The sequence below is a fragment of the Notamacropus eugenii genome, chromosome 3 (assembly GCF_028372415.1).
Source record: "Notamacropus eugenii isolate mMacEug1 chromosome 3, mMacEug1.pri_v2, whole genome shotgun sequence".
Classification (NCBI taxonomy): Eukaryota; Metazoa; Chordata; class Mammalia; order Diprotodontia; family Macropodidae; genus Notamacropus; species Notamacropus eugenii.
The window spans coordinates 400,185,412-400,205,743 of NC_092874.1; the positions used below are offsets into that span (position 1 = coordinate 400,185,412).

Below are 20,332 nucleotides of genomic sequence, written 5' to 3' on the forward strand. Positions count from 1 at the left end.
GGCCTCCTTAAAGTATATCGGTGTCACAGTGGCTAGAGTGCTGAACCTGGAGTCAGGAGGACCTGATTTCAAATTCTTCCCCAAGCAATTCCTGTTGTGTAACCCTGGGCAAGTCACTTGATCTCTGACTGCCTCACTTCTCATCTGCAAAACTGTGATAATAATAGCACTTACTCCAAGGTTGTCGTGAGGATAAAATAAGATTTATAAAGCACTTTGCAAACCTTAAAACATATACATGCTAGTTTTGTTCTATTATTAGCCTACCAGGGGGACTTTGGGTAGTCCCAGTATGTCATGGTTGCTACTGTTTCTACAAGGAAGGAATGGTAATATTTTTTCTAAATACTTTCTCCTACCCCCTAGTTCTCTTAGTTGTTGGACCTGAATTTGCCATGACTGGCAAATTTTGTATATTATCAAGGGCCAGGTTTTATATGTGTGTTTTTCTTGTTATTAAGGCAGACATATCCATAAGTAATTTGCCATTAACAGGTGCCTAAGGAGTGAAACACACTGAAAAATCAACTTAGGATGGCAGCTGTGCCTCACTTTTTTCCAGATTCTCAAGAGGATTAGGAGTAGATTGATTTAATCTGGATAGCCATCAAGCCATGAGCACAGACTCAGACAAAAAAAGGGAAAATACAGCTCTGGGGTTTAGGTTTACACAGCCTCAAGAATCCCTTTCTTTCCTCCCATCTTCCCTGTAAGAGTCATCCCAGCAGGCATAGCAAAGCCTTTACAGATTGTAAAAGAGCATATTCAAAGTAGCTCTCTCCTGGCTGCATTAAGCATAGATGGAAAAGACCCCGAATCCAGAGGGAAGGCAGAGAAACCAGTGTTAGCACTACACAATTAAGTAACTTCTGAAGGAGTGCTGGACCAATGCCTTTTCCTATAGTTTTTTTGATACCAAATGGTTTTTTAAATGTACCTTTTCAATCAGTTAGAACTTAACTATGCTGAAAGGAAACAAGAGGAGAAAGGGTAGTATGCAGTTCAAAGTTGGGCTCCTCTTTAAATCAAAGCTGGTGCTTACATTGTGCTAATATTGGGGGTGAAGGTGGAAGTATTTAGGAGGGTCACTTCAATGCTGCCTTTGGAATTCATGGTGTGTAAACGTCTTAGGGGGGAAGTTGCTTTTGAGGTGCAATTTGAAGGCTTTTTCAAATTTTTTTTTTTAATGAACAAAAATTGATTTTATCTCCTCACTCAACCCCACTGGAAAGAAAAAGAGAAACCTCATAAAAATTTGCATAGCCAATCAAAACAAATTCCCATATTGGCTGTGTCCAAAAATGCACGTCTCCATCGTGCACCCTGAAACGGTACTTATTCATTATCAATCCTCTGACATCATGGTTGGCCATTATGCTAAGTCTTTCATCATTGTCAGTGTCTAGACCTTGAGTGAAATGCATTCCAGGCCAAGAAAAGAATATAAGTAACACTATTGTTCTTCAGCCAATTAAGTTGGCAAAAAACTACCTGCCTGTTTCTTAGAGCAAGTGATAGGAGTTAGTGTGGTATCGATGAGGGTCAGGAAGGGTACAGGAACCCCAAGACTGGAGTTCCCTATGTGGGCTGTCTGGAAAAGAATTCATGGACTCAAGTGTTTTTGAGGTCAAGGTGATAAAGATTTATTACACTTTTCAGTGGGCAAGAGTTCTTAGGGAACCTGCAGCCTTAGAGGGGTACAATTAAAGTTTATACAGGATAGTCTATAGTAAGACATGTGCCAATCATGCTGTGATTCAGGGAGGAATTAAGGAGTGGTTACTTCTTAAAGGAACATGCAGTGTTAGCATCTACTGTACAGATATTTTACCCAGAGTTCATCAGGAAATAGCCCAAGGAGGGGCTACATGGAGAGTTGATCACTAAGTCAACTAATGGTTAGGGCTGACTGAGGAATACCCAGAGTGCTTCTGTCAATGTCTTGTTGGACAAAATAAACGTAAGGGAGTATATGTGTGTCTAAGCCTGGGATGTATATGACTGGTCAGTGAGTAGTAAATGTTGTGATGATCGAGTATACAGTCAGTTCAGCCAGTACACAGCTGGTTCAAACTAATAAATTCTATAGATACAGTTGGCTACTATATCAGGAAAAGAGATCTAGGGCAGGCTATCCTTGGGCTGGGAGAAACTGCCTGAGACAGTGTTTTGAGGCTAGGGAGAAATGTGATTTTTAGAGAGAAATGTGATATTAAAATTGGGGTCCAAGCACAGATACCCAAGTACCCCATCATTAAGGTTGCAAATATGTTGATCTGGAGTGAGAGAACTTGGGTACAAATCCGACGCTGGGTGACAACAGCAGCTGCAGCACTAATACATGGTATTTGTATAGTGCTTAAAAGTGTTGTCTTACTTGATCTTCCTGAGATAGGTGCTACTTTACTCCCATTTTACAGATAAAGAAATTGAGGCTGAATGATTAAATGACTTGACCAGAGTCACACAACTAGTAAATTTCTGAGGTAGGGTTTAAATTCTGGTTTTGCCGACTCTAAGTCCAACAATCTTTCCGTTGTGCCATCAAGCCATTTGCCATCTCTGGACCTCAGTTTGCTCACCTGTAAAATTGAGCCCATGTGGCCTCTGAGATCCATTTTAGCTCTAAACCTTTGTTCTTACTTGCTGAAATGGTGAGGAGTATAATTTTATGGATGCTGTCATCTCTGGGGAATATAAGGACCATTTTGCTTTTGGATGGTTGAATGGAACATCTGATGTTTAGAGCAGTATCTAATGATTAAATATCTCCCAATGCTAGGGACTTTTAATCATGACAGCTCAGATCAACCCTCTGGTTTTTAAGAACAGAGCATTTTCCTTTCACTCTAGCACCAGTGAGGTCTGTGATGTACGTTACTCTCCTCCCCAAACGCTGTCACAAGGATGATATTTGGAAGACTGCATTAGGTCACCTGGCTTCATCTCTACCTGCCTCGTGAAAAGAGTTTATGTATAGGACAGTGCCATTGGTGGCTCTGTAAGTTGGGTTGAGTTCTGTGTTTACATGCTACCCCTGAACCTTCTCTTAGACCACTTGGTAAGAAGAGGTTTTTGTTGATGGTGCAGAGTGGATATTTCCTTGCTACTTCTTATAATTCAGTGATCTGAGAGGACCTCATTGAGTGAATTAATTAGCGATGGAAAAGCCTAATATCTTTTTTTAAAAGTAAATTTTTATTAATCTCTCTCTCTTTCTCTCTCTCTTTTTTTTTTACAAAACCTGCATTTCCCACTGTATTCCTGCCCCTCCAAATGAACTATCCCTTTTAATAAAGAAATTAAAAAACACTAAGAAAGAAAAGCAATCCACAAAAGTAAAGTCTTTTGTATACTGTATTCCACATCTGTGATCCTCCTCCTCTACAAAAAAGTGGAGAAAGATATTCTCATATTTCTTCTATTGGGCCCAGCTTGGTGATTATAATTTTATGACACAAAGTGCTACAAAGTTGTCATATTTTGCTTCCATTTTTCTACTTTTCTCATTCTTCTTGCCATATTTTGTATCAGTTAATATAAGTCTTTCCATGGCAGCATAATTACTGTAATTCCTGTTACAAGTATCTCTAACTGTTCTTTCTTTTTTGTGGGCCACATTTAGTTCCTAATGGCACCTGAAAAGTTCCCTGAGAGATTCATTGAGCTGAAAGGGTCAGCCCCAGATTTCAGCCCAGTTTTGCTTGAGCTCTGTCAAGATCTTTTCCTTTTGATTCTCTTGCCCTCCATCCATACTCCATTCCTTTTAGAAACAACATTCTTGTGCTTTCAGAAATCTATTGTCAAAACCACTGAGGCTAAAGTTAGATACAGAGCCACATTCCAGACTTTGTAAATGGAGACTTGGGGGAAAGGGAAAATAGGATAAAGGATTTTAATAGGCCAAACAAGCTCTTAGAAGCCCTAGAGATTCTATGAAATCTCTTTGCAAAGATCTATGTGTTTCCATGTGCAATCTACTCCTGCCTTACTAAATCAAAATGGAGAAAGGGATAATTCACAGAGCTGAATTTCAGACCTTCCAAGGATAACCAGCAGCTCTTACCTGGATTTCTGAAGCCACTTCTTGAGAAGACATATGTATTCTGTCCAGGGATTGGGAAGAAAAATGTAAGAAGGAACCTGGTCTATTCCACTGAGGCAGATAAATTGTAAACTTTGGAGAGGAAGTCCAAAAAGGCTTTCCTTTCCAAATGCTTGCTTATTCTCTGATTGAATGTACCATGATGATTTTTTCATTTATGTAGTCTGGAGGTCTAGGGGTTACTAGATGTTTAGAACTGTGCTAGCCTCTTCCAGCATCATGGCCTTACTTAGGTTTTGGTATCCAATGTGAGGTGGGAAGAGGAGACTGAGTTGAGTTTCTGGTGATTGATACAGTATTTAGGTCATGTACCTGTGTCATTGAGAAGCATTTGTGTTATGACACAGACTCCCTTTGGCAGTCTAGAGAAATCTATTGATCCCATCTTAGAAGAATGTTTTAAAGTAACTGAAGGAAATGCTAAATTTTAGTTAGATGTTGGTGGAAAAAAGTATGTGTGTGTGTGTGTGTGTGTGTGTGTGTATAAAATTTTTCCTCTCTGCCTTCATGGATTCTCTGAAATCAATTCATATATCCTTTATGGGTTCTTGGACCCCGAGGTTCAGAGCCCTACAAGCTCTGAAATCTCTCTCTGTTTTGGTTAGAGTACAGCATTAAGGAAACCAAAGTCATGGGTTTGCTTTCTTCATGTGGATCATCTAGCTCCACTTGTTCTAGAGCCATAATTGGGAGTTTTTAGCATTGAGGACAAATACTGCCACTCTTCCCCACCCTGCCTTCCATGTAAGTGTGGACATGCCATGCCTTTACTTGATATGGTGAAGCCACAGGGATGGAGCTTATCCCAGCCTTCTCTTTCTAACTGCCTATCTGAACTAATTATTCTTGCTAACTGGGTACTATGCTGTGTTATTTCATTAGTCTTGAAGGACTTACAATGTTGAAAGAATACTCTAAATATGGCATCGTGGAGCGAAGCCCTGGTTTCCTTCTCCTAGATATATTTCTGTCCTGTCCGGCAACCACAGACTATAGCCCCCAAACCAGACAAATGTCTTATGAATCACCATGATGCCTGGGCAAGAAAGTTAGGACATGCCAATGAGATGCTTCACTGGGAAACCAACAAATGCCACATGATAGAGTCAAGAATAATGAATAGCAGAGTCCACAGAAAATAGGATGTGAGTGGGTTTTCTTTGTTTCTGTGTCTGAGAAAGGCAAAATTAAGCTTGCTTGAAAAGGGTAATGAGGATGACAAATGGTTACCTTTTAAAAGTGATACTTGAGAGTTGTGTTCCTGAACATCAGAGATCCATAACTTGTTTTCTTGGGTATAATAAAGGGGGCCTTTATTATCTCAGAGCCTTTGGAAACTCCTTACAATCCTTTCACTCCCCAAAGTAGACTGAGCAAATTATCCTGAAGTCACACTTGCTATTTCCTTTCCTCAATCGCAAAAGTACAAAAAACGAGACAACATTATAGTATACCAACATGAGATCACATTAACAAGAATGAACGAAAAAGTGTTTATTAAGCATTTATTACGTGCCAAACGTTGTACTAAGTCCTGGGGATACAAATACAAAAGTAAAGGCAGTCCCTGTGTACAAAGGAGCTTAGAATCCAATGGGGGAGACAACACAGGAGAGTGGTGGCCAGGGAGGGGACACTTAGTTAGAAGTTTACCAGGATGATGATTAAGACCACAGGCTAGTAGATTGATATACTCCATTCATGAACAGTGATAGAGTTGATTTGATCATAGTCCACAGTTCCAGAATTGGGGGAAGAATGATGAAAAGGTGTATCAGTGGTGGCAAGGTAATTGATGAGACAGTGAAGCAGATGTCCAATGAGTAGGGAATGAAGTGAAGAGGACAGGCTGGGGATTTCTGACACAGTAGTCTGCGGTGGCAGTGACCAATCAGAAGAAAGGCCAAATTGTGGAAGTTCTTCCTAGCATGATTTCAGATGTGGTTGGCAACGTAATAAGTCTAGAGATGATCAGAGATCAGGGAGATAATGCCATTCTCACAATACCCCATAAGAAGTAGGTAGGATTATTGTTGGTTATGTGGTTTTAGTAGATATTTGCTTTTCTACTTGTATTGACCATCTTACTTCAGAAGACTACTGGGGTAGATGGGAGGCTGTTGATTTTGTCTTTACCTAATGAAGATTTAGTCATAACAAGTGATTATTTGGGGCTAAATCTTATAGGGCATCACCCACTTTGAAAAGACAGTATTGGTGACTGGATTTTATAGCTGGGGTTAGGTAGAGTTGGTAATCCCTTCCTTATGATCAAGAAATCCTTTGTCCTAAATCCCCTTTCAAACTCTTCTCTACAGGCTGTTTCATAGATAGGAATCCTGGGGTATGAAAGCAGATGTGGAGAATGATGAGACAGCATGTGCCTGCCTCTGGATTGAAAAGCTGTAATTTTATGTACAGTTATAATTTTTCTAAGATGTACTGGGTCCTTTTTATTCTTTTTCCCCCTCCTATGTCCCAGTGCAGTTATATGGAAATGTGGGCTAATTTCTTACTAGACTAAATTGTCCTTCAGTTGGCCCCATTTCTGAAAGAAATAGTCCCCAAATAATGCTAGATTTATATAATTCAATTTCTTGAATGTTAAATCAACCACATTGATTGAATTAGACATTTTCCCCCTTTGCCTTCATTCCTGCTTCCCTCTCCCCCTCTCCCCACAAATTGCATCTCAAGATGAAATCTGGTTAAATTTTTAAAAAAGAAGCCCACTAGGCTATCTGTCTGATTTATGAGCCCTTGAGGGACAAAATTTTCTGTGGCTTACAAGCACATCCAATGCCTCCTTGAGGCTCCAGAAGAATTCAGTGGCACTTCTGTCCTAGAAATGAGCTATTTTTCAGGGACAGTTTCTGGAAAAAGTAGCATCTTCTGATTGTCCAAGAGATCTTGAGGAAGCTAAGTTGAGAGAATTAAGCCTTGGAATTCTCCTAATCTTCATGCCACCAGTGGCATTTAAAGCTTCCAAGACTGGGGGTGCATGGGTTGGAGGAGCAAAGGGTGGGGGGTGGAAAAGAACTTTGAGAAGCTAAGGACTTTGGAAAAAGCCTACTGATTTAAAAGCACAGCTGTCTCCCCTTAAGAAAGCTTTCGTCTATGCTACATTGTGCTCGGACTGTGAACCCACTGATGGCCTTTCCAGACACAGGATGTTATTATCTGTTGAGTGAAAAAGGAAACCATTCCTCCTTTTTTGCTATTAGAATCAAAGGGGGGACTTGGTGGTCTCTTGGGCATGATCCATTTATTTATGTATTTTAAGCCTCTGAGGTCACTGCTTCTGCTGAGGGAGTGTTGGAAACAGTTTGGAAAACTGGTTTATGATTTACTTTTTCCTTTATGAAGAAATACCTTTGCATTTATTTATATTAGGTGCCTAGTATGTTTGTATTAGGGATGGGAGGGAACAACAATTTAAGTGCCTGCTATGTGCCAGGGACAGTGCTAAGCACTTTACAAATATTATCTTATTAGGACCTTGCAACAGCCCCGGGAAGCAGGTTACTATTGTTATCTCCATTTCACAGTTGAAGAAATTGAGGCAGATAGAGGTTAAGTGACTTGCCTAGGGTCAAGCAGCTAGTAAGTGTCTTGGGCAGGATTTGAACCTGATTTATACCTGGTGCTTGCTTCACTGAACCACTTAGGTCTCCACCAAAACAAAAGAGGAAAACCAAGAGTTCCTGACCTCAAAGAGTTCACATTCTAGGGGAAATAACATTCATGAAAAGAAGTCCATAACAAAATACATACAAAGTAATTTGGGGAGGGGAAGCACTAATAGCTTGAGGAGGGGGATTTGCGGGAGAAGCCTTCTGTAGCAGGTGGTATTAGTGCTGAACCTTGAAAGAAGCTAAGCATTCCAAGATGGCAGGTAAAGAGCAAATGTATTCCAGGCATGGGACACAGCCTATGCAAAAACATGGAGGCAGAGGATGAAATGTATCTTACCAGGGACAGCAATGAGGCCAGTTGGGGATCTTGAAGAGTGTGGGAAGGTAAGTAATGTGTCATAACATTGGAAAGGGAATCTAGAGCTAGGAAATAAAGGGTTTTAAATGCCAAACAGATAACTTTGTATGCTATTCTAGGTGGACAATAGAGAGTCATCAAAGTTTCTTAAACAAGAAAATGACGTGGTCAGATAGGTTAGAAATATATCATTTTGGCATGAATTGGAAACTAGAGGCAGGGAAACCAAGACCAAGTTCTATTTTGGTATGCCATCAAGGAAGTTTGCCATTACATGCACTTCAGGGAGAAGCTGTATCTGTGTAACTTGATCCTTTAAATTTTTCCTATTTGGTTTGGTAAATCACTTAAGGTATGAAGGTCTTAATTTTCTTGTCTAAAAAGGGGGAGAGCCAACTGTCCCTACCTATCTCCTTCACAGGACTGATATGTCAAATAAAAGAATGGATATGGAAGCACCAGGTAGAATTTGGGTATGTGACAGTCATTGTTGAGGGAGGACATGATAGCCAACTTGGAATATTTGAGATTAGATTTGTTCTGTTTGGCCTTGGAAGACAGAACTAGTAGCAACGAGTAGAAATTGTAAAGAGGCAAAGGTATGCCTGGGATCACGAAAAACTCCTCAGCAGATAGAAAATTAAAAGTGGAATGGGTTCAGAAAGTAAGAGGTTTGCCTCTCCGTGGAGGTCTTTAAGCAGAGGTTGAATAGATTGCTTGTCTGGTACCTTACAGTGGGAATTTCTTTTTGTAATTTTCAAAATTTTTCCCCAGTTACATGCAAAGACAATTTTAAACATTAATTATAAAAAATCTTGAGCTCCAGACTTTCTCCCTCACCTCCCCCTTCCCTGAGACAGTAAGCAATTTAGTATAGGTTGTACGTGTTCAATCATGCAAAGCATATTACCATATTAATCATGTTGTGAAGGAAGACAGAGACCCAAAGGAAAAAAAACATAAGAAAAATATAGAAAGTGAAAAATAGTATGCTTTGGTCTACATTCCATTTGTTCTCTAGAGGTTGATAGCATTTTTCATCATGCAACCTTTGGAATTGTCTTGGATCATTGTATTGATGAGAATGGCTAAGCCACTCACAGTTGATCGTTGTACGACATTGCTGCTACTGTGTAGAATTTCTCCTAGTTCTGATCACTTCACTTTGCATCAGTTCATATAAATCTTTCTAGGTTTTTCTAAAATCTGCCTGCTCATCATCTCTTACAGTAATATTCCATTACAATCATATGCCACAACTTGTTCAGCCATTCCCCAACTGATGAACATTCCCTCAGTTTCTAATTCTTTGCCCCTACAAAAAGAGCTGCTATAAATATTTTTGTACATGTGGGTCCTTTTCCCTTTTTTATGATCTTTTTGGAATACTGACCTAGTAGTGGTAATGCTGGATCAAGGGGTATGCATGATCTTACAGCCTTTTGAGTATAGTTCCAATTTGTTTTCCAGAAAGGTTGGATTAGTTCACAACTCTACCAACAGTGCATTAGTGACTCAATTTTCCTACATCCTCTCCAACATTTATTATGTTTTTCTATCATATTAGTCAAGGAGATTTCTTTTTGTGTTTTAGACTAACTGGCCATTGGTGTCCAAAATTCTGTGATTTTCTGATGCCTTTTAGATCTGGTAGGAGGATCTAATGAGAAAGAGAATGGAAAGTACAATAGAAAGATTTTGTTTTTTTGAAGTTTGAAAACAGAGTTTGAATCCCAGCTCTGTCTTTTACTAGCTGTGTGACCATAGGACAAATGACCCCTTGAATCTTCATCTGCAAAATGAGTAGGCTGAACTAGATGACCTAAGGTCCCTACCAATTCTAAATAAAAGTGATCCATCCTAACAATATAAGACATGATTACGATTTCTCTTCTTCTAGGATAAATGTAGTAATGTTATAATTTGGAGGATTTTTTTTTTTTTTTGGTTCTAAAATTTGTGTCTAAGATTGCTGAGTTTCTCACTTTCTGGAAGCACCATGACTACCATTTTAACTCCTTATCATCTTCTTTCTCCATAGAATGAAGTGGAGCTGGGAGAGCTGCTGTTGTCATTGAATTATCTCCCAAGTGCTGGAAGATTGAATGTTGACGTGATAAGGGCCAAGCAACTTCTTCAGACAGATATGAGTCAAGGCTCAGGTAAAGATGAGTCTGTTGACAAAGGGCAGAGGTTTCTTCAGGTGAAGGGAGCAACCATATAAAACATTTCTATATGTAGATTTAATTTCTAAAGGAATTTTGTATTTATGAATCCATTCTCATGAACAATGTTGGACTGGACCACATAAACTACCAATTGAATGGGGTTGAGATGGTTCCAATGATCTCACACCTGGCACTCTCCCTGGATTGGTGTCTGTTTCCTGGGATCCTACCTGCTTGAGAGGGATGGGCGGGGTGGGAATGCTGGGCTGGTGGTCTGTTAGACACACTTATTAGGGTGGTTTTGTGGACCATTGCCACCAAGTTTCTGCCTGAAATCCTTAGGGAAACTCATTATCCAGTTATTGTCAGTTAAATGGTCTTTGGAGCCAAGAGGGTGGATTATGATCACTGTAAACTTTATGTAGTTTGATGTCTTAAGGAGAGGGAGTGGGCTCCAATATGACTACTTTAAAAAGATGCCTATTCACCGCATGGGTCTTATTTCACCCTAAATGAGCACCTGAATAGGCCCAAGGTCAAAGAGGTCAAGGTCTGCCATTGCATCCTGGGTCATCTCCAGTCATCCTGATGAATATCTGATCACTGGATCCAGATGGCCCAGGAGGGGAAGTGAGGTTGGTGACCTGCACAGCCCTCCCTCACTCAAAATAAAGTCAAGTGCAAGTCATGTCATCATTTCTCCAATGTCATGGTCCTCTTTGAAAACAAAGGACAAACACAACACAGTGCCTGGCATACAGTGGGCACTTAATAAATGTGTATAGATTGATGTCTCAAAATGCTACTCTTACAATTTAAGAATAATGACAGCAAAACCCAGGAAGTGTGAACAGTAAGGAATACACATCTTGAATTCCAATGATCGTCATCCTCATCATCACCATCATTGGGAGTTATATGGAACTTTACAGTTTGCAGATATTGTCATTAATAATGATGACGATAATGTACATTTATATAGTTTTGTTGTTTAGTTGTTTTCAGTGGTATCTCTTCATGACCCTGTTTGGGGGTTTTTGGGCAAAGATTCTGGAGTGATTTGTCATTTCCTTCTCCAGCTCATTTTCCAGATGAGGAACTGATACAAACAGGGATAAGTGATTTGCCCAGGGTCACACAGCCAGGAAATGTCTGAAGCCAAATTTGAATTTGGGAATAACAAACAAGTCTTACTGACATCAGGGCTGGCACTCTCTCCACTGCACCACCTAGTGGCCATTTCACATTCTTAAACTATTTCCTTTAATTCTGTGATCCTTCCCAACAATCCCTTAGGTACAGCATATGAGTTTTGTCTCCATTTTATAGTTTTGTAAACTGAGGCTCAGAAAGGCTATGTGTAGAATTGTAGGTTTAGAGTTGCAAGAGACTTTGAAGGTCATCTTGGTTAATCTCTTCTCTTTTTAGATGAGGAAACTGAGATCCAGAGGGTTAAATAACTTGTCTGAAGTCACCGAGGTGGCAGATAATGGAACTGGGATTCAGATCCAGGTTCACTGACTCCAGATCCATTATTTTTCCCATGGCGCATCTCTGAGAATAAGAATTAGTGCCACTTCAGTCTAAACCCACTCCATCTACCCTTAAATCCACAGCTCTTTCTGCTATGCCAAATAACTTAAGGACATCTCAGTTCAGTCTCCAAAACTTGACGATTAATTTTTCCCTTCTTTGGTTAGCAAAATAAGTCCCTTTTTACTATTTTTATTTTGTAATATTTAAAGTTAAAAATAATATTTCAATTAAATTAATAAATAAATTAATTATGATTAATAAATTAAAATTTTAATTAAAATTATATTTTAGCGCAAACTTTATGGTTTGAATGGATAGTTAATCTACTTTTATTTCCTCAGGAAATGGCTTTTTCCATGAGAGCAGAAATGGTGTAATTGACATATCTATCCCTTGCAAAGCACTGAGGGTATGGCTTTTCAGGCAAAAGTGGTGATGCCCAAACTCATCTTTGCCTTTAATACTGACTCCAACATAGGATAGTGGATAGAGTGCTGGGTCTTTAGTTAGGAAGACCTGAGTTCATATTCAGTTTCAGATACTTACTAGTTGTGTGACTCTGGGCAAGTCACTTCTGTCTGCCTCAGTTTCCTCAGTTGTCAAATTGATATCATGATAGTGCCTATCTTCCAGGGTTGTTGTGAAGATCAAATGAAGTTATAAACTGTTTAGCACAGTGCCTGGTACACAGTAGGTGCTATATAAATGCTTTTCCCCCCTTCTTTTCTCTTCCCCTAATGTAATGTAGTGGAAATAATATTAAATATTAATTTAATTAATCACATTCCTGTACCTCTCTCTGCCTCAGTTTCTTCATCTGTAGAATGGGTGTGTATGACTGAACTCAGTGATCTCTTAAGCTTTCTTCCAGTTCTAATCTCATAATACAACCCTATTGGATTAGATATTATTATTCCCTTCTCAGACTCAGAGCATTTAAATATCTTGCCCTGGGTCGTTGTTGTTTCAGTCATGTCTGACTCTTTGTGACCCCATTTGGAGTTTTCTTGGCAAAGATACTGAAGTGCTTTGCCATTTCCTTCCCCAGCTCATTTTCCAGATGAGTGACTTGTCTAGGGTCACATAGCTACTAAGTGTCTAAGGTCAGATTTGAACTCAAGAGAATGAATCTTTCTGATTCTAAGCCCAGTTAAAGATTAGGGTTAGGGTTATCCACTGCACTACTAAGTTGCCTTCTTATTCTGGGTAACATCTAATAAGTGCGTCAGGCAGGATTTGAACTTGAATCATAGGTTACATAGGCAAATGGATTTGGAATTGGATGGAATCTTAAAGTTACATGAATCCAATACATTCATTTTCCAGATGAGGAAATCCACAGTAACATGGCTAGCAAATATCTGAAGTAGGATTTGAACTCATATCTTCCTGGCTTTAAATCCATCATACTAAGCATTATATCATTCTGATTCATAAAAAGTACTGTCTGGAGATTCTAGTTCTGGCTTCTTGTGACAAGTCATTTCACTTCAGTGGAGGTAGGTTTTCTTTTCTGCAAAATAAGGGTAATACCTGCTCTACCTACCTCACAGAGTGGTATAAGGGTCAAATGAGATAATGGGCTTGATCAGAACTATTCTTCCCTCCAAATCTTACTCTTCCTTCTGGGGTGTGTTTAGGCAGGACTAGGACTTCTGGCGTGATGGCTGCCAAGCCCTTTTCAGGGCTACTTTCCACCTTTGGTGTTCACCTGTTCCACCCAACTCTCACCTGTGGCTCCAAGAAGCTGCAGCATGTGCAGCAGGCACACCTTGGTAAACATTTCAGCAGATGGGTTGAACTAGGTCCAGGGTAACCAAGGATCCCAAACCCATTGGTGAGTTAGGGCAGTGTCTACCCCACGCATGTAAAGACTTCCCCTGGTGGAATGGGCGGATGAGAACAATTTGTTCCAATGGTCATGAAATCAGCTGATTTCATGAAGCAAGCAGTGTGGAGCACTTAGAGCTTGGTTAGACACTGAAGATGCCAAGGTTATCCACTGCATCCTGAGCCATCGCCAGTCATCTAGGCTGTGTCCTGCCAGTGGACTGTGATGACTCTGGAGGAGAGAGTGAGGCTGATGACTTCATGCAAATTTGCCTCACTTAAATCCAATTATGCATGAATCAAAAGACATCATGCCTACCATTTTACTATTATCCCTATCTCAAAGTCCTGTTTCTCGCTGGAAGCAGCAGTGTGATTCGGCAGCTCCCTGGGTGTAGTATCCACCCCAAACGTTCACACAGACTATCTGTGTCCAATCTCTGTAGAGCATTCTGAGCTCGTAGTGATCTGCTCAGCCACAGTCAGACACGTTGAAACTTGACTTTATCATAGGGATGTCATTTTGGTCCTATTCGAGAATGAAGAACAACCACCAACCAACCAACCAATTCTTCCTTCTACTCTCCCTATCTCTGTCGATGGCACCGCTATCATCCCAGTTAACCTAATCCTTCAAAAACTCAGTTATCTTGGAATTCTCTCTCTTCTTTACTTCCTTTTCCCAATCCAATCAATTATCACTCTTGTCAATTCTCCCTCCATGATACATCTTATATCAATCAGTCTTTTCATGTCTCTTCACCCTATCACCATTCTGATCTGGCCCCTTTTTACCTGTCACCAGGATAATTAGAATAGGTTAGGTTTTTATGATGTTAGTCTCTTCCCTTTCCTCTGTTCAATCCATCTTCTACACAGCTACCCAATAGCTGTGTATAACCTCCCTATAGCAGGGGTCTGACTATGTAATTCCCTTACTCAAAAACTTTCAGGGGCCCCCTATTGCCTCAAGGATAAAATGCAAACTTCTTAGCCTGGCATTTAAAAATCCTGCCTAGTCTAGCTTCACCTTTCTAGCCTTATTTCATCCTGCTGCTCATTACTAGAGAGAGAGAAAGAGTGGTGGATGGAGAGCTAGATTAACAGACTGGTCACATGATCTTGGCCAAATCATTTAACTGTTCAGTGCAACAGGTAAACTCTCCAAGACTATCAGTTTCAGACAAAGCATTTTCTCATTTGGGAATTCCTCCTACCAGATTACAGCTCTAGTCCCCTAACCCTACTCCCTATATATGTTGTATTTCAACTGAATATCTCCCAGAGTTGCCTTGCCTCCTCCTACACTCACAATCTATCTTCAAGATGTTTCCTTTCTATCTCTACCCATCCAAATCCCATTCCTCTCCCCCTCTCAAGGTCCAGCTTATGCCATTGGCAAAAGAGCCTGAACTGGAAGTCCTGAGACCCAGTTCTAGTCTTGTATTTCTATTAGCCGACTGCACAACCTTAGGAAGAGGATAGGGAGAGGACGTAGGAGGAGAATTGATTAAGCTCCTGCTATTAACCTGGGCTGTTAGATGGTGTAGTGGACAGAGCACTGGGCTTAGAATCAGGAAGGTTCATCCTCATGAGTTCTAATCTGGCCTCAGAAACTTAGCAGGTGTGTGACCCAGGGCAAATCACAACCCTGTTTACCTCAGTTTTGTCATATGTAAAAACGAACTGGAGAAAGAAATGGCAAACCACTCCAGTATCTTTACCAAGAAAACCCCACATGGCATCATGAAAAGTTGGATGTGACTGAACTGCAAATTAATTTTGTGAAGAAGGTGAGGAAGGGAGGGACAAGGAGTATTTATTAAGCACCTATTATTAAACACCACTATGTTGACTTGGGCAGTTCACTCCACCTCTCCTTTTCTCCTCTGTAAAATGAGAGGGTTGGGCCCCCAAGGGTCCCTGTGGCTCTGACCTTCTATATCTTCTTTGTGCCTCTCTCTGCAGACCCCTTTGTGAAGATCCAGCTGGTACATGGACTCAAACTTGTGAAGACCAAGAAGACGTCCTTTATGAGGGGGACGATCGACCCCTTCTACAATGAGTCTTTCAGTTTCAAGGTCCCACAGGAAGAACTTGAAAATGCCAGCCTAGTATTTACAGGTAGGTGTCTTTATCTCAGACCCTGATTGAGTCCTAGGTCACCTTTTTCACTTTTGCCCTTGCTCAGGGACAGTGTCTTCAGTGGGAGCCAGCTTCTAGCGTGGAGATCACAAGACTATAGCTTCTGAGCTAGAAGATGCCTCAGGAACTGTCTAGCCCAACCCACCCATTTTACAGATGTGGAAAACTGAAGCCCAGGAAGGTTTAGTGAATTACCTGAGGTCGCAGAAATAGTGAACATCTGACATAGTATTTGAACTCAGTGCCTCTGAGTTCAGAGCCAGTGCTTTTTCCACTGTACCATGTGTGATGGGGCTCGGCACATAAGGACAGAGGCATGGCATGATTAGAACTTGGGTCCTGTGATTTCCTGCTTCTGTACCCTTTCCAGCAAACCATGATATTTTGGCTCTTCCACCATAGCTTGTCTGTGTGACCTTGGAGAAGTCATTTAACTGCTGAGAGCTTCAGTATTCTCACCTGTAAAATGGATTTACCTCCTGGATTATTGTGAGAATCAAGAGGACAGTGTGTGTAACCAGCAAAATGTAGGCCATATGAATATACTGCTCTTGTTACTATTTACCTGTGGGAATAGGGGCATGCCCTCAGCCTCAGGCCACCCTTCTAAAATGCCAGGGATGGTTTCTCAGACTCCAGTGCTCCTACATAATATCTTATGCCTATATTGAAGCCATGATGTTCAAGTAGAGGCAGCTAGGTGATGCAGTGGAAGAGTGCTGGGCCTGGAGTCAGAAGACTTGAGTTCAAATCTAGCCTCAGATTACCTATTAGCTCTGAAAAACCTGGGCAAGTCACTTGGCCTCTGTTTGCTTCAATTTCCTGTAAAATGGGATAATAGTAGTAGCACCTCTCTCCCAGGATTGTTATAGAGACCAAATGAGCTAATGTTTGTAAGGTGCTTAGCACAGTGCCTGGCTGTGAACTAAGCACTTAATAAATGCTGATTTCCCTCCTTCTAAGCAGGGCCAAGCTTGAAAAGGAACTAAGCCAAGAGACCAGGCCTAGCCACCTTTTATTTGTCCCAATAAGCTTCTTTTAAAATCTATTTATGCTTTAAATGAACTTGTTGAAGATGATGCTTCAGCAGTAGTGTTTATAATAGATACTTTTTTTGGTACTTACAAGTCCATTTATCAAGTATTTAATTCTGGTAGCTATTCAGCATTTGTCTTGTTTCCTTGCATGACCTTTACATATTCATCTGTGCCAGTTTTTAGAAAAATAAATCTGAAAGCACTCTTAGGCCAACAGGGACCTCTTCAGATTAACTTGATCTATTAATCAACTGATTAACAGCTGCAAGCCCAGGGTCTGCCTAAATGAGATCTTAATTTTAAAAAATTTGTATTGATACTGTTTATTTTTGCATCACCTCCATTTCCAAATACGTCCTACCCACCGAGTCATCTCTTGTAACAAAATATGAAGAGAAAAAGAAATTTAAAAAAAGAGCAGTTCAACAAAACTAACCAACTCCATTTCCAAATATATTCTACTCGTTGAGTCATCTCTTGTCAAAAAATATGAAAAGCAAAGGAAATTTTAAAAAAAGAAAACAATTCAACAAAACTAACCAACTCATCAACTGCATTTGACTGTATTTGCAGTTTTCTATGCCCACAGTCCCCTACTTCTCTAATGAAGGAAGGAAAGTGGTTTTTTTTTCCATCTCTTTTTCGGGGACAAGATTTATAATTATACATCATTCAACTTTTGGGGTTTTTTGGGTTTGTTTCATCATTATAATGACAGTGTTTTGGCTTTGTTGTTGTTGCAGATTGTATGTACTGTTTACCTGGTTCTATTTACTCCATACTGTGTCAGTACATGTAAGTCTTCCTGTGCTTTCTGAATTAATTCTTCAAATCCATCATCTCTTATGGACTAGCAAGAGTCCTTTACATTCATTCCTACAGTTTGTTTGGCCCTTTCCCAGTCTATGAGTCGGATAAAATCATAAAGCTTTCAGATGACTAGTTCATTGATTGAGACCCCTGGGGGGGGGGCAAATACAGAAAATTTATTATCGTCACCCTGGCTTGATACAACGTTTTAAGTTTGCAGAGCCCTTCCTACACATTTCCTCACTGGAGGCTCAGAACAATCCCAAATGATGTGAATACAGATGGAGCTGTGCTTCAAGCCCGTAAGGATTCTGGCTCTTAGGCTGATGCTCCTCCATCAGCGAATGGAAGGGACCTGGAAAGCGAGTAAATCTTTTAGTTTTGTTAGCACAGCTTCATCACTAAGATGCTTATGGAATAGTGGACAGAGTGCTGGACTTTAGGAAGACGTGCATTTATATTCTGTCTCTCTTACTAACTGTGTGACCATAGGTTAGTCAGTCACCCAGACCTCTCTCAGACTAAGTTTCCACACTTGTAAAATGGGAATAATGATGATATCTGCAGGACCTTCTGATGTCACAAAATTCTTGTAAAACTGAAATAATAGCATGTATACTAAAAGCTTTGAGAACTGTAAAGCATTGTATAAACGTCAGGCCCTATTTTATATACTGGCTGGCCTCTGTGCCTACCACCCAAAATGTCTTTAGCTAATCAATGAACCAGTCAGCCAAAAACGTTTCTTAAAAGCTGCTGTCGCTGCGGACCCTGTGCCATATAGATCAAGTTAAGAAGAAGAGGTCTCTTGATATAGGAAAACTTTCAGACAAAAGCAATTATGTGAATGAACCTAAAAAGGGTATGAGAGTGACAGGACAAAACACTGAAAAGTCATGGGGACTAAATACATGGAAAAGTAGACTTGTAAGTATAAGCAAAGGGCTATGTGCAAATTATAAGTACTTGGAGGGGAAATATTTAATGCCTCTGAGTCTCAGTAAAGTGTAAAATGAAAGGATTAGGCTAGATGATTTCTAATACACTTTCTGGCTCGGAATCCTGTGAACCCATTATAAATCATGGAACTGATTCCACTTGTATTCCTTCAGCAGCTGAGAAACAATTGGGCTACTAGTTTAGTTTCTAACAGAGTACCTAGATAATCAGAAAAATTAGTTAAAATAGGGATGCTCCTAGAGCAGGGTTTCTTAACTTGGAATCCATGAACGGATTTTAAAAACTATTTCAATAACTGTATTTTAGCATAACTGATTTCATTTGTAATCTCATGTGTTTTATTTTTGCATTCAAAAACATTCCTGGGTCTAATTGCTGCCAAAGAGCTCCAGGACAGACCAAAAGATTACGAACTCCTTTGGAGCTTCCAAGCCAATCCTATTTCTTGGTTGTGCTACTGGTGAGTTCCTCTCTGGCTGGGCCCGGCTCAATTGCTGGTGACCTATCTAACAGTGACATCACCTTAACTGTGTTGCCTTTCTCTGGCCACACCTTCCCCTCGTTCCATCCAGTGTCATACACTAAGTGATATGAACTTTTTTTAGTACAAGAAACCTTTGAGGAGTCATCATCGTATGATGAGTGATAGACAAGCTTGTCAGACCCCTGGGACAAAGCCACGATATTATAGGTATGGGGTATAGTCTCAGAAAAATTGAGTGAATTGGTGGGTATCTGGGCAAACCTCCATACTACTGGACTCAAACTCACAGATTTTTTCAGGCTTTTCTTTTTTAAATAACAGAAGCAACTCCCATCTGAAATGCTGAAATCCAACCCATTATCTTGTTTCCAAACATTTCATCACAAAAGTGAGGTTGAGCAGCAATTTAAATTTTTGCACAGTGATTCCTTGGTAAAAGACTGTAATTAAACTCTGGCTAGTATTCCTGGCTTCCTGAACATTTTCTTTTATATGTGAAGAAGATTCCTTTTCCTGTAATTTTCAGTCAGGTAATTTCTGTAGCTAGGTCAAAAGAGGGTAGGGAGGGAAAAAAAGTTCAACACCTAAAATATCAAATTTTTAGTCCAGAAGCCATGAGGGAAATTCAGTGAAGTTTTATTCTATCAAAAGAAATTGAAGGCAGGCATTGAGGCTTCTGCATTATTACTTTTAAGTAGGTAAAAAGAATGAAATTTGAGTTGATTAGAGACAAAATCATCCAGAGGAAATGCCTAGCAATAAATGTTGATCACACAATGGAATTGCTTCAATGTCTGAACCCATTCTGAGCACAAGGCTTGATTTCCAGACTGGAATATTGCCCCTTCCCTTAGTCTATCTGGGCCTCAGTTTCCTGATGTTCAAAATAATGCCTGTACCACCCAAATGAGATAATATATGTAAATAATCTGTGGATAAACATCTGAGTGCCTTTAAGTGCCAGACACAGTCCTTGGTCATGTGTACAAAGACAAAAATTACCCATCTGTATTCAAGGAGTCTATGTTCTATTATTCAATTAGAGAAAGAACATTTTTGTAAATAATTTTAACAAATAAATACAAGATAATTGGATGGAGTAGAAGGTGGGAGCATTAATGTGGGAAAGAAGTCACTAGCAGCTGGGGGTGGGGGACTCAGGAAAGGCTTCATGTAGAAGGTGATGCTTGAGCTGAGCTAGAAGGGAAACTAGGGGATTTTAAGAGGCAGTGGTGAAAAGCTTGTGCACTCCATGCATGGGGAT

The 20,332-nt window shown here is 40.1% G+C and overlaps 1 protein-coding gene across 6 annotated transcripts in view; it reads left to right on the forward strand.

Moving 5' to 3' along the window:
• Positions 1–20,332, forward strand: part of SYT17 (synaptotagmin 17) — an 88,297-nt gene that overhangs the window by 32,571 nt on the left and 35,394 nt on the right. For 5 of the 6 annotated variants that reach the window (XM_072598017.1, XM_072598018.1, XM_072598022.1 and 2 more), the window contains 2 exons: positions 10,140–10,260; positions 15,601–15,756. In XM_072598017.1, coding sequence (XP_072454118.1) covers positions 10,140–10,260; positions 15,601–15,756 — 277 coding nt within the window. Of the gene's footprint in view, positions 1–10,139; positions 10,261–15,600; positions 15,757–18,968; positions 19,045–20,332 lie in introns of all 6 variants that reach the window. The other variant, XM_072598020.1, reaches the window with a different exon arrangement.